The sequence below is a fragment of the Scyliorhinus canicula genome, chromosome 5 (assembly GCF_902713615.1).
Source record: "Scyliorhinus canicula chromosome 5, sScyCan1.1, whole genome shotgun sequence".
NCBI classification, from domain to species: Eukaryota; Metazoa; Chordata; class Chondrichthyes; order Carcharhiniformes; family Scyliorhinidae; genus Scyliorhinus; species Scyliorhinus canicula.
The window spans coordinates 233,421,054-233,441,058 of NC_052150.1; the positions used below are offsets into that span (position 1 = coordinate 233,421,054).

At 53.4% G+C, this 20,005-nt stretch overlaps 1 protein-coding gene across 1 annotated transcript in view; it reads left to right on the forward strand.

Moving 5' to 3' along the window:
• LOC119965738 (plectin-like) overlaps positions 1-20,005 on the forward strand; it is a 192,050-nt gene that overhangs the window by 140,118 nt on the left and 31,927 nt on the right. The window contains exons 5-7 of the mRNA XM_038796501.1: positions 801-907; positions 8,007-8,126; positions 18,709-18,804. Of these exons, the coding sequence (XP_038652429.1) occupies positions 801-907; positions 8,007-8,126; positions 18,709-18,804 (323 nt within the window). The remainder of the gene's footprint in view (positions 1-800; positions 908-8,006; positions 8,127-18,708; positions 18,805-20,005) is intronic.

Sequence of the window (20,005 nt, forward strand, 5' to 3'; positions counted from 1 at the left end):
CCCTCTCCCTCCGGGGCCAACTCTCCTCCGGAGCCAACTCTCCTCCGGGGCCAACTCTCCTCCGGGGCCAACTCTCCTCCGGGGCCAACTCTCCTCCGGGGCCAACTCTCCTCCGGAGCCAACTCTCCTCCGGGGCCAACTCTCCTCCGGAGCCAACTCTCCTCCGGAGCCAACTCTCCTCCGGAGCCAACTCTCCTCCGGGGCCAACTCTCCCTTTTCTCCCTCATCCCACCCCTGGTCTTTTCCCCCTGCTCCCTCCCCCACCCAGCTCTCCCCCACCCAGCTCTCCCCCACCCAGCTCTCCCCCACCCAGCTCTCCCCCACCCCCCCAGCTCCCCCACCCCCCCAGCTCTCCCACCCCCACCCCACACCACCTCTCCCCCCCAGCCCACCCCAGCTCTCCCCCCAGCTCTTCCCTCCCCCCACCCCCCATCCCCCCAGCTCTTCCCCCCCCCAGCTCTCCCCCCATCCCCCCAGCTCTTCCCCCCCCACCCCCCCAGCTCTTCCCCCCACTCACCTCCCCCCCACCCCAGCTCTCCCCCCCCACTGCACCCCAGCTCCCCCCAACCCCACCTCCACCCCCCCCAGCTCCCCCACCCCCCCCAGCTCTCCCCCAGCTCTTCCCTCCCCCCACCCCCCCCATCCCCCCAGCTCTCCCCCCAGCTCTTCCCCCCACTCACCTCCCCCCCCACCCCACCCCAGCTCCCCCCAACCCCACCCCAACCCCCCCTGCTCTCCCCAACCCCCCCCCCCCCCCCCCCCAGCTGTCCGATTGCTGACCCATTTCTTTGCTGTTCTAGATGTGGATGTGCCCCACCCTGATGAGAAATCCATCATCACCTATGTGTCCTCTCTCTATGATGCTCTGCCGCGAGTTCCGAATGCAGAGGCCGGAGTCCGGGCCAATGTAAGTAAAAGACAGAACTCCCAAAACTATCCAGCTCAAAGAATCAAAAGAAACAGCAGCAGGAATGGACCACAATGTTCATCAAGCCGCTCAATACCATCATGGCCAACCTCGGGATACAACTTTCCCATCCACTCCCCACATTCCTTAATTCCCTGACGGGCCCGAATTCTCTCCATCGCAGCCTTAAACATATTCACAATCTTCAGGGGCAAGAATTCCAAAATTCACAACTCGGAGTGAAGTACTTTCTCCTCATCCTGAATGATCAGCCCTTTCCCCGGGGACTGTGGGACCGTGTTTTACATTCCCTGGAATCCAGTGGAATCAATCAAACTCCTGAACAATCTTCCACATTTCATTAAAAATCATAGACTCCCTACAGTGCAGTTCATCGAGTCGGCACTAACTGTCTGAAAGAGAACAGTCTCTGCCTCACCCCAGTAACCCTGCAAACCTGCCCAAATTTACACTGTGGGGGGGAAACCGGGGGACGCCCCACGCAGACACGGGGAGAAAGTCCAAACTCCACACAGACAGCCACCCCAGGCCGGAATCAAATCTGGATTCCAGGCGCCGTGAGGCAGCAGTGCTAACCACTGTGGCGCCCTGGGGCTGTGAGGCAGCAGTGCTAACCGCTGTGAGGCAGCAGTGCTAACTACTGTGGCGCCATGGCGCTGGGAGGCAGCAGTGCTAACCACTGTGGCACCCTGGGGCTGTGAGGCAGCAGTGCTAACCGCTGTGAGGCAGCAGTGCTAACCACTGTGAGGCAGCAGTGCTAACCGCTGTGAGGCAGCAGTGCTAACCGCTGTGAGGCAGCAGTGCTAACCGCTGTGAGGCAGCAGTGCTAACCGCTGTGAGGCAGCCGTGCTAACCGCTGTGGTACCATGCTGCTGTGAGGCAGCAGTGCTAACCGCTGTGAGGCAGCAGTGCTAACCGCTGTGAGGGAGCAGTGCTAACCGCTGTGAGGCAGCAGTGCTAACCGCTGTGAGGCAGCAGTGCTAACCACTGTGGCACCCTGGGGCTGTGAGGCAGCAGTGCTAACCACTGTGAGGCAGCAGTGCTAACCACTGTGAGGCAGCAGTGCTAACCACTGTGAGGCAGCAGTGCTAACCACTGTGAGGCAGCAGTGCTAACCACTGTGAGGCAGCAGTGCTAACCACTGTGAGGCAGCAGTGCTAACCGCTGTGAGGCAGCAGTGCTAACCACTGTGGCACCCTGGGGCTGTGAGGCAGCAGTGCTAATCGCTGTGAGGCAGCAGTGCTAACCACTGTGAGGCAGCAGTGCTAACCACTGTGAGGCAGCAGTGCTAATCGCTGTGAGGCAGCAGTGCTAACCACTGTGAGGCAGCAGTGCTAACCACTGTGAGGCAGCAGTGCTAACCGCTGTGAGGCAGCAGTGCTAATCACTGAGGCAGCAGTGCTAACCGCTGTGAGGCAGCAGTGCTAACCGCTGTGAGGCAGCAGTGCTAACCGCTGTGAGGCAGCAGTGCTAACCGCTGTGAGGCAGCAGTGCTAACCGCTGTGAGGCAGCAGTGCTAACCGCTGTGAGGCAGCAGTGCTAACCACTGTGAGGCAGCAGTGCTAACCACTGTGAGGCAGCAGTGCTAACCACTGTGAGGCAGCAGTGCTAACCACTGTGAGGCAGCAGTGCTAACCGCTGTGAGGCAGCAGTGCTAACCACTGTGGCACCCTGGGGCTGTGAGGCAGCAGTGCTAATCGCTGTGAGGCAGCAGTGCTAACCACTGTGAGGCAGCAGTGCTAACCGCTGTGAGGCAGCAGTGCTAATCACTGAGGCAGCAGTGCTAACCGCTGTGAGGCAGCAGTGCTAACCGCTGTGAGGCAGCAGTGCTAACCGCTGTGAGGCAGCAGTGCTAACCGCTGTGAGGCAGCAGTGCTAACCGCTGTGAGGCAGCAGTGCTAACCGCTGTGAGGCAGCAGTGCTAACCGCTGTGGCGCCATGCCGTCCAAATTTACTCAGCTCTTGATAGGCCAGGCCCTTCACCCCAGATAACAACTCCGTGAACGTTCGCTGTTCCCCCTCTAATGTATATATTAAATAGACCAAAACTACACACACACTCCCGATGTGATCCAATCACAATCCTGTACAACTGTCGCTTCTTTATTATTGTGCTCCAATCTCTATGGTAAAGGCTGGCCTGCAAATACCTTCCAAATTACTTTGCTGGGTATCAATGTTTAACTCTTTATGTTCCTGGAACAAAACAAAACAAGTCTCATTGAAAATTCACATCTGCAAATTTCTCTGCTCTTACCATCTGTTTGTAGATTTCTGACTAGTTTAGTCTCATTTTATTTTTTCCCTTTTGATTAACATTTTATTTGTCCTTTTCTGAGCCACTCTCAATCCTCTGACTTGCTACTTTTATTTTAACAATATTTCAAGCTTCTTCTTTTTCAATCCAATACGATTGAATCCAATACAATAACTTACTAAAAACAAATTACTGGGGATGCTGCAATCTGAAACCAAATCTTCCCGAAACTCCTGAGTGAACAAAAGAACAAAGAACAAATAAAAGTACGGCACAGGAACAGGCCCTTCGGCCCTCCCAGCCTGTGCCGACCAAGCTGCCCGTCTAAACTAAAATCTTCCACACTTCCGGGGTCCGTATCCCTCTATTCCCATCCTATTCATGTATTTGTCCAGATGCCCCTTAAATGTCACTATCGTCCCTGCTTCCACCACCTCCTCCGGCAGCGAGTTCCAGGCACCCACTACCCTCTGTGTAAAAAACCTGCCTTGTACATCCACTCTAAACCTTGCCCCTCGCACCTTAAACCTGTGCCCCCTAGTAATTGACCCCTCTACCCTGGGAAAAGTCTCTGACTATCCACTTTGTCTATGCCCCTCATAATTTTGTAGACCTCTATCAGGTCGCCCCTCAACCTCCTTCGTTCCAGTGAGAATAAACCGAGTTTATTCAACCTCTCCTCATAGCTAATGCCCTCCATACCAGGCAACATCCTGGTAAACCTCTTCTGCACCCTCTAAAGCCTCCATATCCTTCTGGTAGTGTGGCGACCAGAATTGAACGCTATACTCCAAGTGTGGCCTAACTAAGGTTCTATACAGCTGCAACATGACTTGCCAATTTGTATACTCAATGCCCCAGCCAATGAAGGCAAACATGCCGTATGTCTTCTTGACTACCTTCTCCCCCTGTGTTGCCCTTGTACTCAATTAACCACAGCCAGTTTTCCTCTCATCCTGTGTAATTGTCGTCGCTCAAATTTATTATTTTTGCTTGTGATTAAAATGTGTCATTTTCAAACTAACATGGAAGTCAATGGTGGGAGATAACATTTTGACAAAGCTTTGACAAAGAGTCATCCAGACTCAAAAGGTCAGCTCTCTTTGCTCTCCACAGATGTTAGACCTGCTGACATTGTCCAGTATTTTGAAAGGTATTATGATCATTATTTCCCAGTGGATCTCTCACTGTGACTTTACAAATTAGCACTGCTGCATTACACAATACTAGATTCAAGATAGCTTTATGCATGGTTGGTTCCAAAACATATTGGTACAAGAAGCTGTCACAAAAATACATCTTCCAGACCATTTTTGCCAATTTGATTGTTCCAATCTCCATGAAGATTAAAGTCCCAATAATTATTATACCACCTTTGTTACAGACTCCAATCATTTCTTATTTCATGCCCAGAAGTATAACCACTGTTAGGCGGCCTATAAACTACTGCCACGTTTGCTCTTCTAATTTCCACCCAAACTAATTTTGCTTCATGATTCCCTGAGCCAGGGGGTGGGATTTTCCGCATACCGACGCACAAATCGCAGCCGGCACCTGGGCGGACAATCCAGTTTGATACAGAAATCGGGACCGGCATCGGTTCGCCAATTCTCCGGGCACCGAAAAGCGGCGTCAACCTATAAAATACTAACAGGGCTGGACAGGGTAGATACAGGAAGGATATTGCTGATGGTGAGGATGTGTCCAGGACCAGGGGTCACAGTCTGAGGATACGGGGGGAGACCATTTAGGATACAGAGTGGTCGGCCTGTGGATTCTCTGTTTTTGGGACTGTGTCCGCACGCTGGCATCAAAACGGTGGAGTTTTACCCCTGAAAATCCTGGATTAAAGGGACACAGATTCCCAGGCCAGCAGGGAGCCTGCAGGGAGCCAGCGGGGAGCCAGCAGGGAGCCAGCAGGGAGCCAGCAGGGAGCCAGCAGGGAGCCTGCAGGGAGCCAGCAGGGAGCCAGCAGGGAGCAGCAGGGAGCCAGCGGGGAGCCAGCAGGGAGCCTGCAAGGAGCCAGCAGGGAGCCTGCAGGGAGCCAGCAGGGAGCCAGCAGGGAGCCAGCAGGGAGCCTGCAAGGAGCCAGCAGGGAGCCTGCAGGGAGCCAGCAGGGAGCCAGCGGGGAGCCTGCAGGGAGCCTGCAGGGAGCCTGCAGGGAGCCAGCGGGGAGCCAGCGGGGAGCCAGCGGGGAGCCAGCGGGGAGCCAGCAGGGAGCCTGCAGGGAGCAGCAGGGAGCCAGCAGGGAGCCTGCAGGGAGCCTGCAGGGAGCCTGCAGGGAGCAGCAGGGAGCCAGCAGGGAGCCTGCAGGGAGCCTGCAGGGAGCCTGCAGGGAGCCAGCAGGGAGCCAGCAGGGAGCCTGCAGGGAGCCAGCGGGGAGCCAGCAGGGAGCCTGCAGGGAGCCAGCAGGGAGCCAGCAGGAAGCCTGCGGGGAGCCAGCGGGGAGCAGCAGGGAGCCTGCAGGGAGCCAGCAGGGAGCCTGCAGGGAGCCAGCAGGGAGCCTGCAGGGAGCCTGCAGGGAGCCAGCAGGGAGCCTGCAGGGAGCCAGCAGGGAGCCAGCGGGGAGCCTGCAGGGAGCCAGCAGGGAGCCAGCAGGGAGCCTGCAGGGAGCCAGCAGGGAGCCAGCAGGGAGCCAGCAGGGAGCCAGCAGGGAGCCAGCAAAGAGCCAGCAGGGAGCCTGCAGGGAGCCAGCAGGGAGCCAGCAGGGAGCCAGCAGGGAGCAGCAGGGAGCCAGCAGGGAGCCAGCAGGGAGCCTGCGGGGAGCCAGCGGGGAGCCAGCAGGGAGCCTGCAGGGAGCCAGCAGGGAGCCTGCAGGGAGCCTGCAGGGAGCCAGCAAAGAGCCAGCAAAGAGCCAGCAGGGAGCCAGCAGGGAGCCAGCAGGGAGCCAGCGGGGAGCCAGCAGGGAGCCAGCAGGGAGCCTGCAGGGAGCCTGCAGGGAGCCAGCAGGGAGCCTGCAGGGAGCCTGCAAGGAGCCTGCAGGGAGCCAGCAGGGAGCCAGCAGGGACCCAGAGGAAATTTTGCATCTTTTGCTGCTGATATGGGCCCTCCCCTCACATCCGGGTCAAAGGCTGCGCATGCGCACGGCGGTGGCCTCCAGCAGCTGTGCCATGCTCCATGGCGGTCTCGGACTGCGGACGTAGACCCACAAAGGAGACCCCCCAATCGGCTGACCCTCTACCCCCGCACGATCATTCCCCGGCCGCCTGTAAGGGCCTCGCTGGTGTCTGGTCCACCCACCCCCCACCAGGGTGGCCGCAGACAGAGTCCGCAGTCTCAATGCGAGTATACCAAACTCCTGAATCAGGTTAGTTCCACTCCGTCGGACCTCGGCCGGTCAGGGGCGGAGGATGTCAGAGCGGATCTCTGCCAAAGGCTCCATCTCAATACACTAACCAAAATCCCAGCACTTTAATTTTACACACTAATCTCTCGTGTGGGACTTTGTCAAAAGCCTTCTGAAAGTTCAAATATACCACATCCACTGGCTCCCCCTCGTCAACTCTACTAGTTACATCCTGGAAGAATTTCAGTAGATTTGCCAAGCATGATTCCCCTTTATAAATCCATGCTGACTCTGTCCTGCCTCAGAGCTCTGCTATAACATCTTTTATAATGGATTCTAGAATTTTACCCACTACCGACGTTTGGCTCACTGGTCTATAATTCCCTGCTTTCTCTCTACCTCCCTTTTTTAAATAGTGCAGTTACATTAGCCACCCTCCAATCTGCAGGGACAGTTCCAGAGTCTATAGAATCCTGGAAGATTAAATGAAATGAAATGAAAATCGCTTATTGTCACAAGTTGGCTTCAAATTAAGTTACTGTGAAAAGCCCCAATTCGCCACATTCCGGCGCCTGTCCGGGGAGGCTGGTACGGGAATCAAACCATGCTGCTGGCCAGCCTTGGTCTGCTTTAAAAGCCAGCGATTTAGCCCTGTGCTAAACCAGCCCCTCCACTTCAATGCATCCACTATTTCCAGAGCCACCTCCTTAAGCAATCTGGGATGCAGATTCTCAGGCCCTGGGGATTTATCCACCTTCAGTTTTCCCAACACCAATATCTCTACTAATATTGATCTCCTTCCGTTCCTCCCTCTCACTAAACCATGCGTTTCCCAATATTTCTGGTATCTGATTTATGTCCTCATTTGTGAAGACAGAATCAAAGGATGTCTTTAGTTGCTCAGCCATTTCTTTGTCCCTAATTATACATTCTCCTGTTTTTGACTGTAAGGGACCTACATTTGTCTTCACCAATCTTTTTCTTTTCACTTACTGATAGAAACTTTTACAGTCAGTTTTTATATTCCCTGCAAGCTTACTCTTGGACTCTATTTACCCCTTCTTAATTTGTTTTTTCATTTCATTTATTGTCACGTGTACCGAGGTACAGTGAAAAGTATTGTTCTGCGCACAGCCCAGACAGTTACAAAATGTAAATACATAGACACAGGCACTGGGTGAAGTGTACAGAGTGTAGTACTACTCAGTGGAGAAGATGCGTAGAGAGATCAGTTCAGTCACAAAGAGGGTAATTCAGGAGTCTGGTAACAGCGGGAAAAAAGCTGGTTTTGAATCTGTCTCAGCCTTTTGTATCTCCTGCCCAATGGAAGAAGTTGGAAGAGTGAGTTAGCCGGGTGGGAGGGGTCTTTGATTATGCTGCCCGCTTTCCCCAGGCAGTGGGAGGTGTAGATAAGTCAATGAATGGGAGGCGGGTTTGCGTGATGGGCTGAATGTTAATGGAGGTAAGCTCTACAATGTCGCCGAACTCACTGTTTGCTAATCTCGGTCCTTTAATGCACTGCTCTGTACTTACAGGAGATCGAGCTGAGGTGGCAGGAGTACTATGAGATGGTGACACTGCTGCTCCAGTGGATTCGACATCACATCAGCATGTTCGACGAGAAGAAATTCCCAGCGACCTACGAGGAGATTGATGTGAGTAAGCATGTTCTCGGAGCAGTGCACAGCCTACACTGACCCTGTGCCTTTTCTTTAACAGGAATTGTAACCAATCCCAGTTTCTGAGAACATAGAACATACAGTGCAAAAGGAGGCCATTCAGCCCATCGAATCGGCATCGACCCACTCAAGCCCTCACTTCCACCCTATCCCCGTAATCCAATAACCCCTCCGAAGCTTTTTGATCACTAAGGGCAATTGATCATGGCCAATCCACCGACCCTGCACATCTTTGGACTGTGGGAGGAAACCGGAGCACCCGGAAGAAACCCACGCAGACACGGGGGGAACATGCAGACTCCGCACAGACAGTGACCCAGCAGGGAATTGAACCTGGGACCCTGGCGCTGCGAAGCAACAGTGCTAACCACTGTGCTACCGTGCTGCTGTTAGTGACCGTACCCAATCCCCATTAATATCCATCCCCAATCCCCATGTCCATTAATATCCATCTCCAATCCCCGTGTCCATTAATATCCATCTCCAATCCCCATGTCCATTAATATCCATCTCCAATCCTCGTGTCCATTAATATCCATCTCCAATCCCCGTGTCCATTAATATCCATCTCCAATCCCCGATCCATTAACATCCATTCCCAATCCCCGTGTCCATTAATATCCATCCCCAATCCCCGTGTCCATTAATATCCATCCCCAATCCCCGTGTCCATTAATATCCATTCCCAATCCCCGATCCATTAACATCCATTCCCAATCCCCGTGTCCATTAATATCCATCCCCAATCCCCGTGTCCATTAATATCCATCTCCAATCCCCGTGTCCATTAATATCCATCTCCAATCCCCGATCCATTAATATCCATTCCCAATCCCCGTGTCCATTAATATCCATCTCCAATCCCCGTGTCCATTAATATCCATCTCCAATCCCCGTGTTCATTAATATCCATCTCCAATCCCCGTGTCCATTAATATCCATCTCCAATCCCCGTGTCCATTAATATCCATCTCCAATCCCCGTGTCCATTAATATCCATCCCCAATCCCCGTGTCCATTAATATCCATCTCCAATCCCCGTGTCCATTAATATCCATCTCCAATCCCCGTGTCCATTAATATCCATCTCCAATCCCCGATCCATTAATATCCATTCCCAATCCCCGTGTCCATTAATATCCATCTCCAATCCCCGTGTCCATTAATATCCATCTCCAATCCCCATGTCCATTAATATCCATCTCCAATCCTCGTGTCCATTAATATCCATCTCCAATCCCCGTGTCCATTAATATCCATCTCCAATCCCCGATCCATTAACATCCATTCCCAATCCCCGTGTCCATTAATATCCATCCCCAATCCCCGTGTCCATTAATATCCATCCCCAATCCCCGTGTCCATTAATATCCATTCCCAATCCCAGTGTCCATTAATATCCATCTCCAATCCCCATGTCCATTAATATCCATCTCCAATCCCCGTGTTCATTAATATCCATCCCCAATCCCAGTGTCCATTAATATCCATCCCCAATCCCCGTGTCCATTAATATCCATCCCCAATCCCCGTGTCCATTAATATCCATTCCCAATCCCCATGTCCATTAATATTGATCTCCGATCCCCATGTCTATGAATATCTAGACGCTTTCCTGTACCCAGCCTGATGCCTGTTAGTATCCGTACACTATCCCGCTGTCTGTAATACTGTACCCAGCCCGCTGTCTGTAATACTGTACCCATCCCGGTTCCTGTCAGTATCCGTACACCATCCCGCTGTCTGTAATACTGTACCCAGCCTGATGCCTGTCAGTATCCGTACACTATCCCGCTGTCTGTAATACTGTACCCAGCCCGATGTCTGTAATACTGTACCCAGCCTGATGCCTGTCAGTATCCGTACACTATCCCGCTGTCTGTAATACTGTACCCAGCCCGGTGCCTGTCAGTATCCGTACACTATCCCGCTGTCTGTAATACTGTACCCAGCCCGATGTCTGTTAGTATCCGTACACTATCCCGCTGTCTGTAATACTGTACCCATCCCGGTTCCTGTCAGTATCCGTACACTATCCCGCTGTCTGTAATACTGTACCCAGCCCGCTGTCTGTAATACTGTACCCAGCCCGCTGTCTGTAATACTGTACCCAGCCCGCTGTCTGTAATACTGTACCCAGCCCGCTGTCTGTAATACTGTACCCAGCCCGATGTCTGTTAGTATCCGTACACTATCCCGCTGTCTGTAATACTGTACCCAGCCCGATGTCTGTTAGTATCCGTACACTATCCCGCTGTCTGTAATACTGTACCCAGCCCGCTGTCTGTAATACTGTACCCAGCCCGCTGTCTGTAATACTGTACCCAGCCCGCTGTCTGTAATACTGTACCCAGCCCGCTGTCTGTAATACTGTACCCAGCCCGCTGTCTGTAATACTGTACCCAGCCCGATGTCTGTTAGTATCCGTACACTATCCCACTGTCTGTAATACTGTACCCAGCCTGATGCCTGTCAGTATCCGTACACTATCCCGCTGTCTGTAATACTGTACCCAGCCCGATGCCTGTTAGTATCCGTACACTATCCCGCTGTCTGTAATACTGTACCCAGCCCGATGTCTATTAGTATCCGTACACTATCCCGCTGTCTGTAATACTGTACCCAGCCCGATGTCTGTCAGTATCCGTACACTATCCCACTGTCTGTAATACTGTACCCAGCCCGATGTCTATTAGTATCCGTACACTATCCCGCTGTCTGTAATACTGTACCCATCCCGGTGCCTGTCAGTATCCGTACACCATCCCGCTGCCTGTAATACTGTACCCAGCTCGATGTCTGTTAGTATCCGTACACTATCCCACTGTCTGTAATACTGTACCCAGCCCGCTGTCTGTAATACTGTACCCAGCCCGATGTCTGTCAGTATCCGTACACTATCCCGCTGTCTGTAATACTGTACCCAGCCCGATGTCTGTTAGTATCCGTACACTATCCCGCTGTCTGTAATACTGTACCCAGCCCGCTGTCTGTCAGTATCCGTACACTATCCCGCTGTCTGTAATACTGTACCCAGCCCGATGTCTGTCAGTATCCGTACACTATCCCACTGTCTGTAATACTGTACCCAGCCCGCTGTCTGTAATACTGTACCCAGCCCGATGCCTGTCAGTATCCGTACACTATCCCGCTGTCTGTAATACTGTACCCAGCCCGATGTCTGTCAGTATCCGTACACTATCCCGCTGTCTGTAATACTGTACCCAGCCCGCTGTCTGTCAGTATCCGTACACTATCCCGCTGTCTGTAATACTGTACCCAGCCCGATGTCTGTTAGTATCCGTACACTATCCCACTGTCTGTAATACTGTACCCAGCCCGCTGTCTGTAATACTGTACCCAGCCTGATGCCTGTTAGTATCCGTACACTGTCCCACTGTCTGTAATACTGTACCCAGCCCGCTGTCTGTAATACTGTACCCAGCCCGATGCCTGTTAGTATCCGTACACTATCCCGCTGTCTGTAATACTGTACCCAGCTCGATGTCTGTTAGTATCCGTACACTATCCCGCTGTCTGTAATACTTTACCCAGCCCGCTGTCTGTAATACTGTACCCAGCCCGATGTCTGTCAGTATCCGTACACTATCCCACTGTCTGTAATACTGTACCCAGCCCGATGTCTGTTAGTATCCGTACACTATCCCGCTGTCTGTAATACTGTACCCAGCCCGATGTCTGTAATACTGTACCCAGCCCGCTGTCTGTAATACTGTACCCAGCCCGCTGTCTGTAATACTGTACCCAGCCCGCTGTCTGTAATACTGTACCCAGCCCGGTGTCTGTAATACTGTACCCAGCCCACTGTCTGTAATACTGTACCCAGCCCGATGTCTGTTAGTATCCGTACACTATCCCGCTGTCTGTAATACTGTACCCAGCCCGCTGTCTGTAATACTGTACCCAGCCCGATGTCTGTCAGTATCCGTACACTATCCCGCTGTCTGTAATACTGTACCCAGCCCGGTGCCTGTCAGTATCCGTACACTATCCCGCTGTCTGTAATACTGTACCCAGCCTGGTGTCTGTTAGTATCCGTACACTATCCCGCTGTCTGTAATACTGTACCCAGCCCGCTGTCTGTCAGTATCTGTACACTATCCCACTGTCTGTAATACTGTACCCAGCCCGATGTCTGTCAGTATCCGTACACTATCCCGCTGTCTGTAATACTGTACCCAGCCCGGTGCCTGTCGGTATCCGTACACTATCCCGCTGTCTGTAATACTGTACCCAGCCCGCTGTCTGTCAGTATCCGTACACTATCCCGCTGTCTGTAATACTGTACCCAGCTCGATGTCTGTCAGTATCCGTACACTATCCCGCTGTCTGTAATACTGTACCCAGCCCGATGTCTGTCAGTATCCGTACACTATCCCACTGTCTGTAATACTGTACCCAGCCCGATGTCTGTAATACTGTACCCAGCCCGATGTCTGTTAGTATCCGTACACTATCCCACTGTCTGTAATACTGTACCCAGCCCGATGTCTGTTAGTATCCGTACACTATCCCGCTGTCTGTAATACTGTACCCAGCCTGATGCCTGTCAGTATCCGTACACTATCCCACTGTCTGTAATACTGTACCCAGCCCGATGTCTGTCAGTATCCGTACACTATCCCACTGTCTGTAATACTGTACCCAGCCCGGTGTCTGTCAGTATCCGTACACTATCCCACTGTCTGTAATACTGTACCCAGCCCGATGTCTGTCAGTATCCGTACACTATGCTGCTGTCTGTAATACTGTACCCATCCCGCTGTCTGTAATACTGTACCCAGCCCGATGCCTGTCAGTATCCGTACACTATCCCGCTGTCTGTAATACTGTACCCAGCCCGATGCCTGTCAGTATCCGTACACTATCCCGCTGTCTGTAATACTGTACCCATCCCGCTGTCTGTAATACTGTACCCAGCCCGATGCCTGTCAGTATCCGTACACTATCCCGCTGTCTGTAATACTGTACCCAGCCCGATGTCTGTCAGTATCCGTACACTATCCCACTGTCTGTAATACTGTACCCAGCCCGGTGTCTGTCAGTATCCGTACACTATCCCGCTGTCTGTAATACTGTACCCAGCCCGATGTCTGTCAGTATCCGTACACTATCCCGCTGTCTGTAATACTGTACCCAGCCCGATGTCTGTCAGTATCCGTACACCATCCCGCTGTCTGTAATACTGTACCCAGCCCGATGTCTGTCAGTATCCGTACACTATCCCGCTGTCTGTAATACTGTACCCAGCCCGGTGCCTGTCAGTATCCGTACACTATCCCGCTGTCTGTAATACTGTACCCAGCCCGGTGTCTGTTAGTATCCGTACACTATCCCACTGTCTGTAATACTGTACCCAGCCCCCTGTCTGTAATACTGTACCCAGCCCGCTGTCTGTAATACTGTACCCAGCCCGATGTCTGTTAGTATCCGTACACTATCCCACTGTCTGTAATACTGTACCCAGCCCGATGTCTGTTAGTATCCGTACACTATCCCGCTGTCTGTAATACTGTACGCAGCCCGATGTCTGTTAGTATCCGTACACTATCCCGCTGTCTGTAATACTGTACCCAGCCCGATGTCTGTAATACTGTACCCAGCCCGATGTCTGTTAGTATCCGTACACTATCCCGCCGTCTGTAATACTGTACCCAGCCCGATGCCTGTTAGTATCCGTACACTATCCCGCTGTCTGTAATACTGTACCCAGCCCGATGTCTGTTAGTATCCGTACACTATCCCACTGTCTGTAATACTGTACCCAGCCCGATGTCTGTTAGTATCCGTACACTATCCCGCTGTCTGTAATACTGTACCCAGCCTGATGCCTGTCAGTATCCGTACACTATCCCGCTGTCTGTAATACTGTACCCAGCCCGGTGTCTGTTAGTATCCGTACACTATCCCGCTGTCTGTAATACTGTACCCAGCCCGATGTCTGTTAGAATCCGTACACTATCCCGCTGTCTGTAATACTGTACCCAGCCCGGTGTCTGTTAGTATCCGTACACTATCCCGCTGTCTGTAATACTGTACCCAGCCCGATGTCTGTTAGAATCCGTACACTATCCCGCTGTCTGTAATACTGTACCCAGCCTGGTGTCTGTCAGTATCCGTACACTATCCCGCTGTCTGTAATACTGTACCCAGCCCGGTGTCTGTTAGTATCCGTACACTATCCCACTGTCTGTAATACTGTACCCAGCCCGGTGCCTGTCGGTATCCGTACACTATCCCGCTGTCTGTAATACTGTACCCAGCCTGATGTCTGTCAGTATCCGTACACTATCCCACTGTCTGTAATACTGTACCCAGCCCGGTGTCTGTAATACTGTACCCAGCCCGATGTCTGTCAGTATCCGTACACTATCCCGGTGTCTGTAATACTGTACCCAGCCCGCTGTCTGTAATACTGTACCCAGCCCGATGTCTGTTAGAATCCGTACACTATCCCACTGTCTGTAATACTGTACCCAGCCCGATGTCTGTAATACTGTACCCAGCCCGGTGTCTGTCAGTATCCGTACACTATCCCGCTGTCTGTAATACTGTACCCAGCCCGATGTCTGTCAGTATCCGTACACTATCCCGGTGTCTGTAATACTGTACCCAGCCCGATGTCTGTCAGTATCCGTACACTATCCCGCTGTCTGTAATACTGTACCCAGCCCGGTGCCTGTCAGTATCCGTACACTATCCCGCTGTCTGTAATACTGTACCCAGCCCGATGTCTGTCAGTATCCGTACACTATCCCGCTGTCTGTAATACTGTACCCAGCCCGGTTCCTGTCAGTATCCGTACACTATCCCGCTGTCTGTAATACTGTACCCAGCCTGATGCCTGTTAGTATCCGTACACTATCCCACTGTCTGTAATACTGTACCCAGCCCGATGTCTGTTAGTATCCGTACACTATCCCACTGTCTGTAATACTGTACCCAGCCCGATGTCTGTAATACTGTACCCAGCCCGCTGTCTGTAATACTGTACCCAGCCCGGTGCCTGTCGGTATCCGTACACTATCCCGCTGTCTGTAATACTGTACCCAGCCCGGTGCCTGTCGGTATCCGTACACTATCCCGCTGTCTGTAATACTGTACCCAGCCCGATGTCTGTCAGTATCCGTACACTATCCCACTGTCTGTAATACTGTACCCAGCCCGATGCCTGTTAGTATCCGTACACTATCCCACTGTCTGTAATACTGTACCCAGCCCGGTGCCTGTCAGTATCCGTACACTATCCCGCTGTCTGTAATACTGTACCCAGCCCGCTGTCTGTAATACTGTACCCAGCCCGCTGTCTGTAATACTGTACCCAGCCCGGTGTCTGTCAGTATCCGTACACTATCCCACTGTCTGTAATACTGTACCCAGCCCGATGCCTGTTAGTATCCGTACACTATCCCGCTGTCTGTAATACTGTACCCAGCCCGCTGCCTGTTAGTATCCGTACACTATCCCGCTGTCTGTAATACTGTACCCAGCCCGGTGCCTGTTAGTATCCGTACACTATCCCGCTGTCTGTAATACTGTACCCAGCCCGATGTCTGTTAGTATCCGTACACTATCCCGCTGTCTGTAATACTGTACCCAGCCCGATGTCTGTTAGTATCCGTACACTATCCCGCTGTCTGTAATACTGTACCCAGCCCGATGTCTGTAATACTGTACCCAGCCCGCTGTCTGTAATACTGTACCCAGCCCGCTGTCTGTAATACTGTACCCAGCCCGCTGTCTGTAATACTGTACCCAGCCCGATGTCTGTTAGTATCCGTACACTATCCCGCTGTCTGTAATACTGTACCCAGCCCGCTGTCTGTAATACTGTACCCAGCCCGCTGTCTGTAATACTGTACCCAGCCCGATGTCTGTTAGTATCCGTACACTATCCCGCTGTCTGTAATACTGTACCCAGCCCGCTGTCTGTAATACTGTACCCAGCCCGATGTCTGTAATACTGTACCCAGCCCGATGTCTGTAATACTGTACCCAGCCCGATGTCTGTTAGTATCCGTACACTATCCCGCTGTCTGTAATACTGTACCCAGCCCGCTGTCTGTAATACTGTACCCAGCCCGATGTCTGTTAGTATCCGTACACTATCCCGCTGTCTGTAATACTGTACCCAGCCCGCTGTCTGTAATACTGTACCCAGCCCGATGTCTGTTAGTATCCGTACACTATCCCGCTGTCTGTAATACTGTACCCAGCCCGCTGTCTGTAATACTGTACCCAGCCCGATGTCTGTTAGTATCCGTACACTATCCCGCTGTCTGTAATACTGTACCCAGCCCGCTGTCTGTCAGTATCCGTACACTATCCCACTGTCTGTAATACTGTACCCAGCCCGCTGTCTGTCAGTATCCGTACACCATCCCGCTGTCTGTAATACTGTACCCAGCCTGATACCTGTCGGTATCCGTACACTATCCCACTGTCTGTAATACTGTACCCAGCCCGATGTCTGTAATACTGTACCCAGCCCGCTGTCTGTAATACTGTACCCAGCCCGATGTCTGTCAGTATCCGTACACTATCCCACTGTCTGTAATACTGTACCCAGCCCGATGTCTGTTAGTATCCGTACACTATCCCGCTGTCTGTAATACTGTACCCAGCCCGATGTCTGTCAGTATCCGTACACTATCCCGCTGTCTGTAATACTGTACCCAGCCCGATGTCTGTTAGTATCCGTACACTATCCCGCTGTCTGTAATACTGTACCCAGCCCGATGTCTGTCAGTATCCGTACACCATCCCGCTGTCTGTAATACTGTACCCAGCCCGATGTCTGTTAGTATCCGTACACTATCCCGCTGTCTGTAATACTGTACCCAGCTTGCTGTCTGTAATACTGTACCCAGCCCGATGTCTGTTAGAATCCGTACACTATCCCACTGTCTGTAATACTGTACCCAGCCCGGTGTCTGTCAGTATCCGTACACTATCCCGCTGTCTGTAATACTGTACCCAGCCCGGTGTCTGTCAGTATCCGTACACTATCCCGCTGTCTGTAATACTGTACCCAGCCTGATGCCTGTCAGTATCCGTACACTATCCCACTGTCTGTAATACTGTACCCAGCCCGATGTCTGTTAGTATCCGTACACTATCCCACTGTCTGTAATACTGTACCCAGCCCGCTGTCTGTAATACTGTACCCAGCCCGATGTCTGTTAGTATCCGTACACTATCCCGCTGTCTGTAAAACTGTACCCAGCCCGCTGTCTGTAATACTGTACCCAGCCCGCTGTCTGTAATACTGTATCCAGCCCGATGTCTGTTAGTATCCGTACACTATCCCACTGTCTGTAATACTGTACCCAGCCCGATGTCTGTTAGTATCCGTACACTATCCCGCTGTCTGTAAAACTGTACCCAGCTTGCTGTCTGTAATACTGTACCCAGCTCGATGTCTGTCAGTATCCGTACACTATCCCGCTGTCTGTAATACTGTACCCAGCCCGATGTCTGTTAGAATCCGTACACTATCCCGCTGTCTGTAATACTGTACCCAGCCTGGTGTCTGTCAGTATCCGTACACTATCCCGCTGTCTGTAATACTGTACCCAGCCCGATGTCTGTCAGTATCCGTACGCTATCCCACTGTCTGTAATACTGTACCCAGCCCGGTGTCTGTCAGTATCCGTACACTATCCCGCTGTCTGTAATACTGTACCCAGCCCGATGTCTGTTAGTATCCGTACACTATCCCGCTGTCTGTAATACTGTACCCAGCCCGATGTCTGTCAGTATCCGTACACTATCCCGCTGTCTGTAATACTGTACCCAGCCCGATGTCTGTCAGTATCCGTACACTATCCCGCTGTCTGTAATACTGTACCCAGCCCGCTGTCTGTAATACTGTACCCAGCCCGGTGCCTGTCGGTATCCGTACACTATCCCGCTGTCTGTAATACTGTACCCATCCCGGTTCCTGTCAGTATCCGTACACTATCCCGCTGTCTGTAATACTGTACCCAGCCCGCTGTCTGTCAGTATCCGTACACTATCCCACTGTCTGTAATACTGTACCCAGCCTGATGTCTGTTAGTATCCGTACACTATCCCGCTGTCTGTAATACTTTACCCAGCCCGCTGTCTGTAATACTGTACCCAGCCCGATGTCTGTCAGTATCCGTACACTATCCCGCTGTCTGTAATACTGTACCCAGCCCGCTGTCTGTAATACTGTACCCAGCCCGATGTCTGTTAGTATCTGTACACTATCCCACTGTCTGTAATACTGTACCCAGCCCGCTGTCTGTAATACTGTACCCAGCCCGGTGTCTGTCAGTATCTGTACACTATCCCACTGTCTGTAATACTGTACCCAGCCCGCTGTCTGTAATACTGTACCCAGCCCGCTGTCTGTTAGTATCTGTACACTATCCCGCTGTCTGTAATACTGTACCCAGCCCGCTGTCTGTAATACTGTACCCAGCCCGCTGTCTGTAATACTGTACCCAGCCCAATGTCTGTTAGTATTGGTCAGCTGCTGCGTGACGGGTTTATTCTTTGATTGTTACAGGTTATATGGCGACAGTTCCTGAAATTTAAAGAATCCGATCTACCCAGCAGAGAGATCGAGAAAAACCGAAGCAAAACTCTCTATAAAAATCTGGAGGTGAGGATTTCCCTCTTTTAGATAATGTGTCGGTGACTCCCCCCTCTGCCCCCGACTCCCCCCTCTGCCCCCGACTCCCCCCTCTGTCCCCGACTCCCCCCTCTGTCCCCGACCTCCCCCCCCCCTCTGACCCCGACCTCCCCCCCTCTGACCCCGACCTCCCCCCCCTCTGACCCCCCTCTGCCCCCGACTCCCCCCTCTGACCCCGACCTCCCCCCTCTGACCCCGACCTCCCCCCTCTGACCCCGACCTCCCCCCTCTGACCCCGACCTCCCCCCTCTGACCCCGACCTCCCCCCTCTGACCCCGACCTCCCCCCTCTGCCCCCGACCTCCCCCCTCTGCCCCCGACCTCCCCCCTCTGTCCCCGACCTCCTCCCCCTCTGACCCCGACCTCCCCCCTCTGTCCCCGACCTCCCCCCCCTCTGTCCCCGACCTCCTCCCCCCTCTGTCCCCGACCTCCCCCCTCTGTCCCCGACCTCCCCCCTCTGTCCCCGACCTCCCCCCTCTGTCCCCGACCTCCTCCCCTCTGACCCCGACTCCCCTCCCTCTGACCCCGACTCCCCCCCTCTGACCCCGACTCCCCCCCTCTGACCCCGACTCCCCCCCTCTGACCCCGACTCCCCCCCTCTGACCCCGACTCCCCCCCCTCTGACCCCGACTCCCCCCCTCTGACCCCGACACCCCCCCCTCTGACCCCAACTCCCCCCCCTCTGACCCCGACTCCCCCCCTCTGACCCCGACTCCCCCCCCTCTGACCCCGACTCCCCCCCTCTGACCCCGACTCCCCCCCTCTTGCCCCGACTCCCCCCCTCTTGCCCCGACTCCCCCCTCTTGCCCCGACTCCCCCCTCTGCCCCCGCTCCCCCTCTACCCCCGCCCCCCTGTCCCCCGCTGTCCCCGACCCCCCCTCTGACCCCGACTCCCCCCTCTGACCTCGACTCCCCCTCTCTGACCCCGACACCCGCCCCTCTGACCCCCGACTCCCCCCCTCTGACCCCCGACTCCCCCCCTGACCCCCGACACCCCCCCTCTGACCCCCGACACCCCCCTCTGACCCCCGACACCCCCCCTCTGCCCCCGACTCCACCCCTCTGCCCCCCCTCTGTCCCCGAACCCCCCTCTGTCCCCGAACCTCCCTCTGCCCCCGACTCCCCCCTCTGACCCCGACCTCCCCCCTCTGACCCCGACCTCCCCCCTCTGA